Source organism: Oreochromis niloticus, linkage group LG7 (assembly GCF_001858045.2).
Source record: "Oreochromis niloticus isolate F11D_XX linkage group LG7, O_niloticus_UMD_NMBU, whole genome shotgun sequence".
NCBI lineage: Eukaryota > Metazoa > Chordata > Actinopteri > Cichliformes > Cichlidae > Oreochromis > Oreochromis niloticus.
The window spans coordinates 57,209,439-57,221,757 of record NC_031972.2 but is presented as its reverse complement, the minus strand read 5'-3'; the positions used below and the strand labels follow the sequence as shown (position 1 = coordinate 57,221,757).

General features: G+C 41.4%; 1 protein-coding gene across 2 annotated transcripts in view; it reads left to right on the top strand.

Annotated features, from left to right (window-relative positions):
* The window catches only part of itpr2 (inositol 1,4,5-trisphosphate receptor, type 2), a 61,114-nt gene that overhangs the window by 26,250 nt on the left and 22,545 nt on the right, over positions 1 to 12,319 (top strand). For both annotated transcript variants that reach the window (XM_005470931.4, XM_013268674.3), the window contains exons 38-42: positions 9,916 to 10,036; positions 10,446 to 10,633; positions 10,718 to 10,898; positions 11,597 to 11,850; positions 11,936 to 12,136. In XM_005470931.4, coding sequence (XP_005470988.1) covers positions 9,916 to 10,036; positions 10,446 to 10,633; positions 10,718 to 10,898; positions 11,597 to 11,850; positions 11,936 to 12,136 — 945 coding nt within the window. The remainder of the gene's footprint in view (positions 1 to 9,915; positions 10,037 to 10,445; positions 10,634 to 10,717; positions 10,899 to 11,596; positions 11,851 to 11,935; positions 12,137 to 12,319) is intronic.

Here is a 12,319-nt window from a genome sequence, read left to right as displayed (position 1 = left end):
GTTTTTTTTTGTGTTCTTTTTTTTTTTCATTTGAAAGGCAAATGATTCAACAGTTGTGTGGAACAAGATAAGAGGAATTCAAAGTGGAAAAACAGTCACTTTTTTTAAAAGCGGCTTCGAGAAGCCAGACAGTGCGGTAACGATATGTGAAATGTCAGTTTGTGTAGGTGTGCATGAGTGTGCTCGAGCATGTATTTGCGGCCTCTCTTTGTCATATCCGCGTAGCCCTGAGTGTGGAGCTGCAGCCTTACTGCACGAGAGAGAGTGAGAGAGAGAGAGAGAAAAACGATTGATGGAAATAATGAGAGAGAGAGAGAGAGAGAGAGAGGGAGGCAAGCAGACAGACAAAAACAGAAGGAGAGAGACAGAGTGACAGCAAAGGCAGCAGAGGTTGGTGGCTCCCCTGGGGTGCAATGTGTGGGTGGAGGAGAGTGAGCGAAAGAGATGGAGGGAGAGTCATTGAGGGAGCGAGGGAAGCAGCCATGTGAGGAGCCATGTGAGTGAAAGAGAAAAAAAGTGGGCAGCGGCTGCAGGGATAGGGATTGGAGAGAAGCAGAGTCTGCTCAGTCCATGAGGAGACAGGGCAGGGGGTGCGCTTACGTAACAGCCTGCAGTGGCTGAGCCAGCGTCACGTGCACCATCACGTTCTCCCTCCCTCCCTGCTTACTCTCACTCTCCTGTCCGCTTGCTGCCTCTGTCTTCCTCCTTTGCTCCCTCTACGCTTTATCTTAGTCTGTGGCAGTCTGTCTGCCCGCCTGAGTATTATAATTTTATTTTTTTGTCTCGCTCACGCCTGCTCCCACCCAGGCCCTGCTCAGGTGTTTGCCTTGATCAGAGAGGGCAAGATCTGCAGTAACTGCACAGAGATGTGTTGGCTCTGACTGCTGCATGTCACTTGTTTTGGCTGTCAGTAAAAGGCCACTTTAAATGTTTGTGCTCTCACTTGCCCTCAGGAAGTCTGGGTTGTATTGTTGGGGGTAAAAAGTTTAGAGATTTATTTAGCTTTCTTTTTCTCTGAAGGTAAGGTGGATATCAGTCAGGACTACTTATAAAAATAAATAAATAAATAGAAAACCTAATGATCTGCGCTTTTCTTTTCTTTAATGAAGTGAAGCAATTCTCCAAAACAGCTGAGCACTGTAGATTTTAATGGCACACATTTGATGCCAGCCAGTATTTACAACGCAAGGAAACGCTCATGTGTTTTTTAATAGTTTTTTTTCGCCAACAATGGGAGGCTGTTGAAAGAGAGGGATGTAAACGCCTTTGGCTACACAGAGAATACTTCATAATAGGATCAGCTGGTTGCTGGTTTCAGGGATTTGTTAGCAATAAGATATTTTTTTTAAAATCCCTGCAGTTACAAATGTCAGCAGCCTGTGATTAAACTTTTACTAGCCTGTATTTAAAATATTTTTTTAATTGAAATAGACGTATGCATAAGTATGTAAACAAGTGACAGAGGAATAAAAAAACAGCTAATTATGTAATCTAAACCACTCTCACATGGTTTCTTTTTCCCCTCTCTATCACACTCATCTGTCATTCACACGCTGTCTGTCTGTCTCTCATTCTGTCTTGTTTGCCAAGTTTCACACCACCTGCCTAAGGCAAAGCAGATTTACAGATTACCACCCTCTCGATGCTAAGCGCATCACACACAAACACACACGTAGATGCAAGGACTCAGACTCACACAGACTCCCAGGCATGCAGTGTCATGCTGGCTTGCCCTGTGTGAGCTCATCCTGCAGGCCTTTCCTTGTTTGTCTGTCTGATGGGAATCATGATGGACCATGCCTTTAGGTTTTCTAGGTGGAGAGGGTCAGGCAGGCAGAGAGCTGCGTGAGCTCATGCGTACATTCTAAAGGTTGACCTTTGGCTGGACTCTGGCTGAGACAGCATGCTGAGTTGAGTCAGAAAGTTGGAGATTGCAGAGGTCTAACCAAAATAGTTTTGATTTGTGAAGTTTAACTTATCTAATACAAAAAAAGTGTTTATTTTGCTGCGTGAACTTGTGCTGAGGAGGTTCTTCTCAGTTCCTCTTGCCCTTGCTTCCCTCAATCCATCAGCCAGGTGTCTGTTAGGGGAGCATTATGCTTTGGTTTCCATGGCGATGAGGGATTAGAACATGTTGTTTCGTCTAGTCTGGCCGTGACTGGGCGCTGGAGGTCTGTGTACACTGTGTAGAGATGCCTCCAGAACTGGAGCACGATGCCTGCTGAACTCTTTTAGTTCCAAACAGTAGACGAGAGAGACAGTTTCACTTGTACTACAAGAAGATATCCTACTAGGAGAATATAAAACACTGAATTATACATATTCAAAGTTAAAATAATCTTCCTGTGGGTTGAGCAAAAATGTTTCAGTTGCTCCAGTTGCTCTTATAAAACCTTGAACAGGGGTGGATAATTATTTCTAACCCTGTGTAGCTTTATAAAATCTCCAAGTTGAAGATGCTTGAAACTAGACCATCACGTCCATCTGTCGGACTCCTTTCTTGTTTAGCTCTGGATGAAAAATTACTTTCCTGAGTCAAATCACTGAGTTACCTTTACACGAGCAAAATAACAAATGTATTATGTGTGCAATGAGATTATTTACCTTTGAGATTTTCTAAAAAGAGATTGTCTTAATTTTTAGCATCCAGCAATTTTGAGGTTTTGAGTTACCTACATATGGTATCTAAGTGTTTCTATGAATCTTAATGGTTTTCAGTGTAAACAGAGTTTCACAAGTTCATAGTGTGTTGTTAGGTCACTTGTTGTCTGAGAGGCACATGACAAGAAAAGAGCCGGAATGACATGAATTTGAAATTTTGTTTGCGTTTATTGCTCAAAGCTGGTGGACAACATGACACAAACCATCCAGTGATGATATAATACTCAAGACAAACAAGAGTCTGGTGAAGAACACTGTTGTGTTTCAGTCAGCGTTCAGTATCTGCTTCAGTTTTTGATTCATTTCTTATGTCATGGTATCTCACATGTGCTCACACCTCTGTTAAAGCCTTTTATTAACCGTTTAGCCTTAGAAGGATCTGAGCACCTGAACCGTATTTGATTGGAATAAATGCAATATTCCTTACTCTGTCTCTCAAAAATAAACGTCAACCTCGAGGGTGTGTCATCAGTAACCAGCAGCTTAGAATAAGGGAAAAGTTTGATCCGCTGCAGTTGCTAGACTCAAAGTCCGTGGATCACAAAAATCAGATGGCCCCATGCTCTCTGAGAACCATGAGTGATTCTACCAAATGTAATCTTATTTTAAATTTTTTTTATGTTTTATTGTTTAATTTTTTGCTGATGTAATTTTTCAGAAGCCACATGGCTGAAACATAAGCTCTCAAAAATTATTATGTTTTCCCCATGCTTGCCTTTTTATGTCGACTAAATTGCCCGAGTTCCTGTGAGGCAGGCAAAACAGACGAGCCTTGTTTGCCAGTCAGCTTATCTTCAGCATCATAGTCTTCTTAATAAACTCAATCAGTACATAACGATATTAGTGAATAACGCATAACACTTCCACCGTAAACCCGCTGGTTAAAAGTCAGGCCTTCCCTAAAGCAGACCTGTTACTGAATGCTTGTTTACTTGTTTACGCTTGTATTTCCCTGAATCGTTCTCACCAATTGCTCTCACATGTGGGCTTAATTTGTTTTGCTGATGTGCTTGTTTGTTGGGTAAAAGCATTTCATGTGCTGTGGAACTGCAGCTTGAAAACATAAATGGCACCACTTGATGCGCGTGTGTCTTGCAGGATTCCAGATTTCAGATACCATTTGTAACCCCTTGGCCTTGCACACAGCACTCCACAGCTACTTCTGAACATGTCATATTCAGCAGCAGGTAAAAGAGTTGGGATGAAATGCAAATATGCAGACATGGTTCACCCTAATGGACTTGACTAATGGCAAGAGTTTTAGGTAATCCTGAGCTCATCCAGCCACAATTTCACCAAAGAATGATGAACCCAGTGATCTCAGTTATGGGTGGCAGTTGCACACCAGCCTATGTTCCCTCGTGTTTTGTTTTTAATCTGGGCTCATGTTGTGTTTGTGCTAGAACTGCGGAAAATGTGAAGGAATGAAATACATTTTAATTTCTTTTCTTTTTAAAAAAGAATAAATATCTTGGCGAAGACACTTTATAAAACACATTGATATGGATTTTATTATGACAGGTTCCCACTTTAAGCTTTTCATTTCTCCTTCAGCTCCAAGCTCGCCTTAGAGACAACAGAAATTTTTATTGGATTACATGCAGCGCATGCTTTTAAACTGTACATGATAAGATCGAATTTCCCTTTGAGTTTTTGTATAACAGAAGGTAGATTTTCAGTTTGACACTGTCCTGATCAGTGTATTGACTGAAGTAAGATAAGCTTTGTGATGGTGAAGTTGTTGGCCTCTCATAGCCTGTGGGGAAACTGTGCTATGCCACTGTGTGCTTGAGTCATTCTGTTCATAAAAGACAGACTCGGATTCCTCTGTGGAGGAAAAAGCAATGCAGAAAAGTAAAACTGTTAGTCTTCCACCCCTCTCATCTCAACCTTGTTTGGGGAACATTGTCCTCCTGCACAGCCTGACACGCTGCTGCAGTTGACCTTATCAGAGCTCAGCAGCTCAAACTCCTTCATCCAGGCAGTGTATGTCCCGGTTTACAGTTGCTACTGCCCTCCGATGCCTGCATGAGTTTTCAGACCACCTAAAGAAGCATAGAACAGGCTGTATCTTTTTATCCATGCTTCTCACCGGAGTTACAGGAATCTGTAGACAGCAGAGCTGCGAGAGGTCTGGAGGGTGGTGGGGGGGAGTGAAGCTGGAGGTGGGGATCGGCAGCTCATCCTCAGCTTGGACACCAGAGCCGCAGTGTGGCGTGCCGGTGCACATTTTAAAACACCACGACTGTCTGCTCATTGCTAGGTTTGTTTGTTCCTCTTCTCCTCCTCCTGCCACCCTCCTCTTACTTTTGTCAGTTCTTTTCTCTCTCGCTCTCTCTCTCTCTCTCTCTCTCTCTCTCTCTCTCTCTCTCTCTCTCTCTCTCTCTCTCTCGGCTCTTACATCACCTGACTAGAGTTTTTCTTGTCAATGCAGCAACAAGCAGATGAGTCAGGCAGGGCTGACTCTTCTCTACTGCCATCCTGCCTACTCTATCCTCTCCTTTCTCTCTGCAGACCTAGCCAGCACACTGCATCACCCAGAAGGGAGATAAAAAAATCCCCCCAAAAACCTGTCACCACCCCCACCTTTCAACTTCTCCCTGCAAGAGGGTTTCTTTTAGTGGTACTTCCTGTGTCAGAAAAGGGGAAATGATAAGTCAAACATGTTTAGTTTGCAAGGGAGCATGCACTGGGATGCATTGCCTTATAGAGTGTAGTGCTGAGGTTGGACATGCACTAGGATTGTGTCTGTGTAGTGGTGTGTGGAAATGAGAGACGCTGGCTCAATGGATCCTCACCTTCAGTTCAAGAAGTGTGTGCGTGCATGTGTGTGTGTGTGCGTACGTGCGTGTGTGTGTCTATGTGGGTGTGTGTCTGTGTTTCTGTGAGACAGCTCAGCCAGACAGTGCAGGCAGACAAGTGTCTCTGCTGACTGCAGATGAGATAGTATTTACTGACACAGGGAGCATCAGCTACACGTGCTCATCCACATCTTTGCTCTTCGGTACACTTAGTTTGAGGATGCTTAGCTGAACTGTATCTAGCCAGCCTTTGTAATGAGACATAGAGGTACCTCATTTGCCTGATGCCTTGCTATCATCAAATTAGACTTTTTCTTTTTTAAGGTTGCAGTTTGGAGCGTTTTTAAAAATATCCCATTATTTCTGCTTGATAATTCAGTTTCATTTTAGATGAACCACATTACATTTGACACATCCAAATGCACCCACAGTTTATTATAAGAAGCAACTACTTACAACTTACAATGGCAGCTACACAAATGAGTCATATACATCTGAATACTAATTAGCTGTATGTGTCAGCTTTAAAGGAGGTGTGACAATCACAGCAGGGAAACTTGCAAAGGAACAAAGAGACCAGATAATTGCTGAACTGCTGGTGTGTCAGTCACAAACTGCAAAATTCTGAAATGTATAATAAAGGAAATGTGTTTATTTCCATGCAAGTATTAGGACAAATGGACTGGGAAAAATTTCCATTAAATGTCTATAGGGTTGTAGGTGAGGTGACTTGTCTAACCAACAATGCCAGTCAATGAATAAATCAATCCTTCTTTGTACAGGACCTTTCATGAAGGTTGACACAGTTCAAAGCACTTAATAGATGATTCAACATGTTATAAAAGCTACATATAAAGAATTAAAAGTACCAAATATAAACCAAGATTTACAATATAAGTAAACTAAAAGGACAGTTAAAGAAAGAAATTGATTTTTACTAATCTTTCAAACAGAGCACGCACCAAATGTTCACATTATTGAAGCAGGAGTCAGTACTTTTACTTAAACTTTGAATTAATTAATGTTAACACCTAATTAACCATTTCAGCTTTTAGTTATTTTATAGCCTAAAAGTTGCATAATTGCAGCCTAAAAATGATCACATATATTCAAAACTATTAGGTACACCTGTTCAACTGCTCGGTAATGCAAACATCTCATCAGCCAGTCATGTGGCAGCGATCTGTTGGCAACCTGCCGATGTTCAACCTTTTGTCCTTTTGCCCCGAGTCTTTGGAAGTCTTTGCACTTCCACCGGATCTCTGGACTACAAACTCTCTCTCTACTTTTAAATCGTGTCTTAAAATCCATCTATTCAGAATTGCATATCCTTCATCATGACTCCGTCTCAGTGTATTTTTACCTTACTTAGCTTTTATACTTACATACTTTATCTTATGTTTTTATTTTGTTGTACTAATGTAAGGTGACCTTGAGGGTCTTTAACAGGCGCCTATAAATAAAATGTATTATTTTTGTTATTATTATTATTTTAAACTGAGCATCAGAATGGAGAGAAATGGCAATATAGGTGACTTTTTCTGCACAACCACCCAGAGCGATTACAGAGACTGTTCTGCTGATGCCAGAGGTCAGAGGAGAATGGTCAGACTGCTTCAAGTTGATAGGAAGGCAACAGTAACTCAAATACTGATTCATTACAATCAAGTAGGGCTGCGCAATTATGGTCAAAATTAACTGACAAATTTATTTTTTGCTCTGTCACTTAAACATAACACTGCTTTCGCATCCAAGTTGTGCTACATTCCTGTTCATTTACAAATCTTTGCATCAAAAGAAAATTTATCCTCATTTGCGTAAATTCAGTGCAGCGCTTGGAAGAAAACTACATTTGTTGGACCTGCATGAGTGATGTAGCATAGTAATATACTGTTGTGAGATCTCTCTTTTTCTCCTGCAACATTTTGCATATAGCGCAGGTTTTTCCATCTTGAAAAAACAAAACAAATGCATTCCTGAAGCCTTCAATAGTAAAAATGTTTTGTGAACGCTTTGCATTAGTGATTTCAGTACATCTTTGTTAGCAAAGTGGTGTGCCATACAGCCTCGCTTTTATGACGTTTGAGTTGATGTTGAGCAATTCATGTTAGCAACCATTGCATTGCTTCTCTTGTCCTTCATGCATTAATTATACTAATTATTTGGTGGTATGTTTTCAGGCCACTGGTTATGTTAGTTGTGTTGCTTTGTGGCACAGAGACAACTCTACAACACTCTTTGTATATAATCTCTTCTTGGTCAAAATCACTAACCCTAAATCCGCTTTGAGTGATAAGCTCTTCACCTTCTACTGTGTCAGTCATTTGATTTTTTAATATATCTGTCTTTTTACATTGTGTTATCGGTCTAGACTAGTACAGGAAGCTTCAGGCTTCATAGTGCAGTGAACAGTTGTGATTGGATGTGGTTCAGCACTGATTTAGTCAGGTGGGGGAGTGCCTAGATTGTCTGTGTTTAAATGTGGGAAGCCAAAATTGTGTCCCTACAACCAACCTATACCCAACGCAAAACACATCAAACACATCGAAGCAGTTGGGCTACAGCCACAGAAGACCACACTGGGTGCCACTCCTGTCAGCTAAAAACAGGAAACTGAGGCTACAATTTGCACAGGTTAACCAAAATCTTACAATAGATGACTGGCTAAACGTTGTATGCTTTTTAAACAACATGAAAGCATGGGTCCATCTTGCCTCGTATTAGCAGTTAAGGCTTGTGGTGGTGGTGGTGGACTAGTAGTATAGGATATTTCCTTTGCACACTCTAGGCTCTAGGAACAATTTGTTTAACACCACAGCCTACCCGAGTACTGTTTCTAGCCATGTCTATCCCTTAAGGACCACAGTACACCAATCTTCTGATGGCTTCTCAAGACAGGATAATGTGGCATGCCACAGAGCTCAGATCATCTCAGACTGGTTTCTTGAACATGACAATTAGTTCACTGTACACAAATAGTCTCCAAAGTCACCGGATCTCAATCACATGGAGCACCTTTGGGACTTGGTGGAACGGGAGAGTTGCATCATGATGACATTGTTTCCAGCACCCTGCTGAATCTATAGCATGAAAAATTAGGAGTTCTGATGGCAAAAGGGGGGTCTAACCTGGCACAAGCAAAGTGTAACACATCAAGTGTGTTCAGTTGTTATTTTGACAGGCACCTGCCTTTCTGCTAGCCTGCTAACACGTTTCCATGGAAACCATATGTGGCTGCTTACAGCCCATTCATTTTAACTCCGCCCCTTACCCATCACTTCTTGAAGTCTTTTGATCAATACCAGTGGTAAGGTGTCATCAAACAAGACCTTGATGCGTTGTTGGATTACCATAGAAACAGATGCTCACCACATGTAGTGTTCATACTTACTTTATCTTCCCTTCTTATTTCCTTCTTTTCATCCATTCATCGCTCTCCCTGTTGTTCTTTAAAAATAGGTGGTGAAATGTACAATGCAAGTCATCCACCTGCCAATCACACACTTTGATTACACAACCACTGAAGGGCGATTGTCGCCCTGAATCTTTTAATCTCATTTCTGCTCATCTGCCTCAAATGTCACAGACACGGACAGATGTTTATTCGAAAGAAAATAAATGCAGTTATTAAATAAATGAGCTGCTAGAGGCAAGCTGGTGTTGTGCAATGCATTACTTTATACATATGCATCAGTAATCCTTGCACGCAAATGACCACATTCTGTATAAGCTTTTTCCACTTGTTTTCACTTGCATGCTTATGTGCACACGGTGTGTGTGTGTGTGTGTGTGTGTGTGTGTGTGTGTAAGAAGCACAGTGTGGTCCTATTTTGCACAATAAGAGAGGGAAAACTAGCCTCATTCTAAATAGTTTAGGGTAAGATCAGTGGTTCATCATGTCAGTTTAAAAATTGAACTGTTTGGAGACTTTCATTGCCGACTAATATTAACTAAAAATCTTAAAGTAGCATCTCTCATCATTTATGGTTGCTTTTCTCCAAACACACCCTGGCTGCTATCTCGGAATCTCTCATAAATGCTCAGATAGGATCAAGATATTGGACAACATTGTAACCGTCATGCTCTCTCAAGCTCCAATTTCTTTGTTGATAAGAGCATTGTCATCCTGCAAACCACTGCTTCCATCAAGGCAGAAATGTGTCATGGGATGATGGCGATGATTCCTATTAGGTGAAATGAGATGAAATCTGCTCAGCCCTCTGAGAGATGATTGGATGGATTTCATGCCAATGAATGCACCTTACCACAAATGTTCCCTTCTTAAGATTTGTCTTTCATTTTGATCATTTTTACAGTTATTCCTCTTTCCCTTTCTGTAAAGGGGAAAAAAGCTTTATCAAAATCTATTAAATGTGTGTGAATTTCCTAGTTTAGGGCTCATACTCTGTCAGACTTTTAAATGGATTTAACATTATGATTTCTGTCTCCACAGGGAAACGACTTGAGAAAGATTCTCCTCACACGCTACTTTGGAAATCAAAAGCTTCTCTCCAAGTCAGAGCTCGGGAGTGGAAACAGCTCATCTGGTGGCTTTGTCAAGCAGTCACCTGGAGGTACCGAGAACCCCAAATAAACCGAGTAGATGCTGCAATAACTACTCACAGCGGAGGAAACAACAGTAACTAAAATGACAGCGCTCTGTTTCTTAGGCAGTATGCTGTTTGACAATTGTTGGCAGACATAAGAGGTTTATAATGCATCCCATAAATATTCGGTCCAGGCAGGTGTGGAATATAGTAGATGAGCATAAGAAATAATCAAACATTTGTAAAGTTTTTCTTGTTCAATTTCTCAAAAAGAGATTATTTCTATCTGTAATTATTTATTTATGGTATGTGCATGCATGGAAAGCCAGAGGCAGGGAGAGCAGCAGCACAAAACTAACCAGGCACCATAGATGAGACTAACTCAGAAAGAGCATGAGAAGCAGAAGCTGGGATTTAAATTTCTACATCATTGCAGGAGGTTCTCCCATGGTAGACGCTGACAAGCCAGCCACCAGTGTTTCGGATATTCAGTGTCTTTTGGACAATGTTGGGGCAACAGAGATGGTAATTGAACTCATCGTCAACACCAAGAATGATCGACTGTTTACGGAGAGCATCGAGCTGGGCATTGCCCTTCTCAGGGGTGGAAACACACAGATACAGGTCGGCTTCACGGATACACGAATCCTGTACTTCTCCTCCACATGTTTTAGAATTATACTCACGGCCATTTTTGCTCCCAACTAGAACTCATTCTACAGCCAGCTGAACAAGCAGAAAAAGTCCGAGAGGTTCTTCAAGGTTTTCTACGACCGCATGCGTTTGGCCCAGCAAGAGATTCGAGCCACCGTGTCGGTCAACATGTTTGAAGTCAGCTGCAGAAAAAGGGACGATGACAGTGATGTCAGTAGTATCAGGGTTAAAAAAGGTACAGTTCAGTGATGGTGCATTTTAATTTTTTTTTACATTATTGACGCCACGTTTGTTAGCTCTAAATGCAGCTAACCACTGTGTCAAAATGTCAAAGGGAGGCTGAAAGTAAGTAAGTAAAGTTCATTTGAAGTGAATCACCTCTGTTATAATGTCAGAGGTACCTAGCGACGAGGATTTAAAAGTGCAATACTGAGTCATGAGGCTCACGTCCTCAGCACATCCAGGCATTTCCATAGAAAGAGCGAGTTAAAAGCCACAGACTGAAAAAAAGTAATGCTTTTACAGTGTTTGAGGTCCAGAAGTCAGTTTAGTTTAAAACCGTTGTAGTGGATAAATCCACAATGATTTTTGTTGCTCTGCTGACTTCTGTTGAAACTGTTGTTCCCAGTTCAAGCAGTCACATGTCTGAAGCATGTGACTGCCCACAGTGCAATCCTATCAAAAGGCCATTGTATCAAGTTTGGGTGTTTTTATGCTACGGAAACCCACTAAATTGTTGCCTGCTTGTCAGTGAACATCTGTAAATATATATATATATATATATATATATATATATATATATATATATATACACATATATTAATTTCTCTTGAATTACAACTGCCACACTTATGAATGGAAGCAATTTGCTCCGTGTGTGTGTGTGTGTGTGTGTGTGTGTGTGTGTTTTTAAAATAAATCCTTTCTTTGTAGGGAAAGATTCTGGGCTTCACATGAGGGATGACATGCGAGGGCAGCTAAAAGAAGCCTCCTCAGTGACCTCAAAGGCCTTCTCGGCCTTCAGAAAAGAGTTGGACCCTGACCTTGAAGGCCTCGGCCAAAACAGTGAGATAATCGGTACTGAGGAGGCATTGGAAGACACTCAGATGAGCCCGGCTGTTTCTATCATGAAACCAATCCTGCGTTACCTACAGCTGCTCTGCGAGAACCACAATTCAAAGCTGCAGGTACTGGTGCTCTGTGAACTCTGCCCTTAGAAGTCCAGTCATTAAAATGACCACTGATTGACTTTGTTTTCTGCTCTGAATCCAGAACTTTCTGCGCAGTCAGAACAACAAGACTAACTACAATCTGGTGTGTGAGACTCTTCAGTTCTTGGACTGCATTTGTGGGAGCACCACTGGAGGCCTAGGGTTGCTGGGACTTTATATAAATGAGTTTAATGTGGATCTGATTCTCCAAACGTTGGAAACCATTACAGAGTATTGCCAGGGGCCCTGCCATGAAAACCAGGTAGGACGAGGGTGACTGGTTAGTTGAGAGAAAATGCTCAATTTATTGGATAGTCAAGTTGTCAACATATTTATTTAACAGAGCTGACAGAAGATCTTCCCAATATTCTGAATGTATTTGAAAAATTGTTCATCTTTCCCTAAACGTGAAGCATCATATCGTTAAACCTGTAGTGAGACGTTT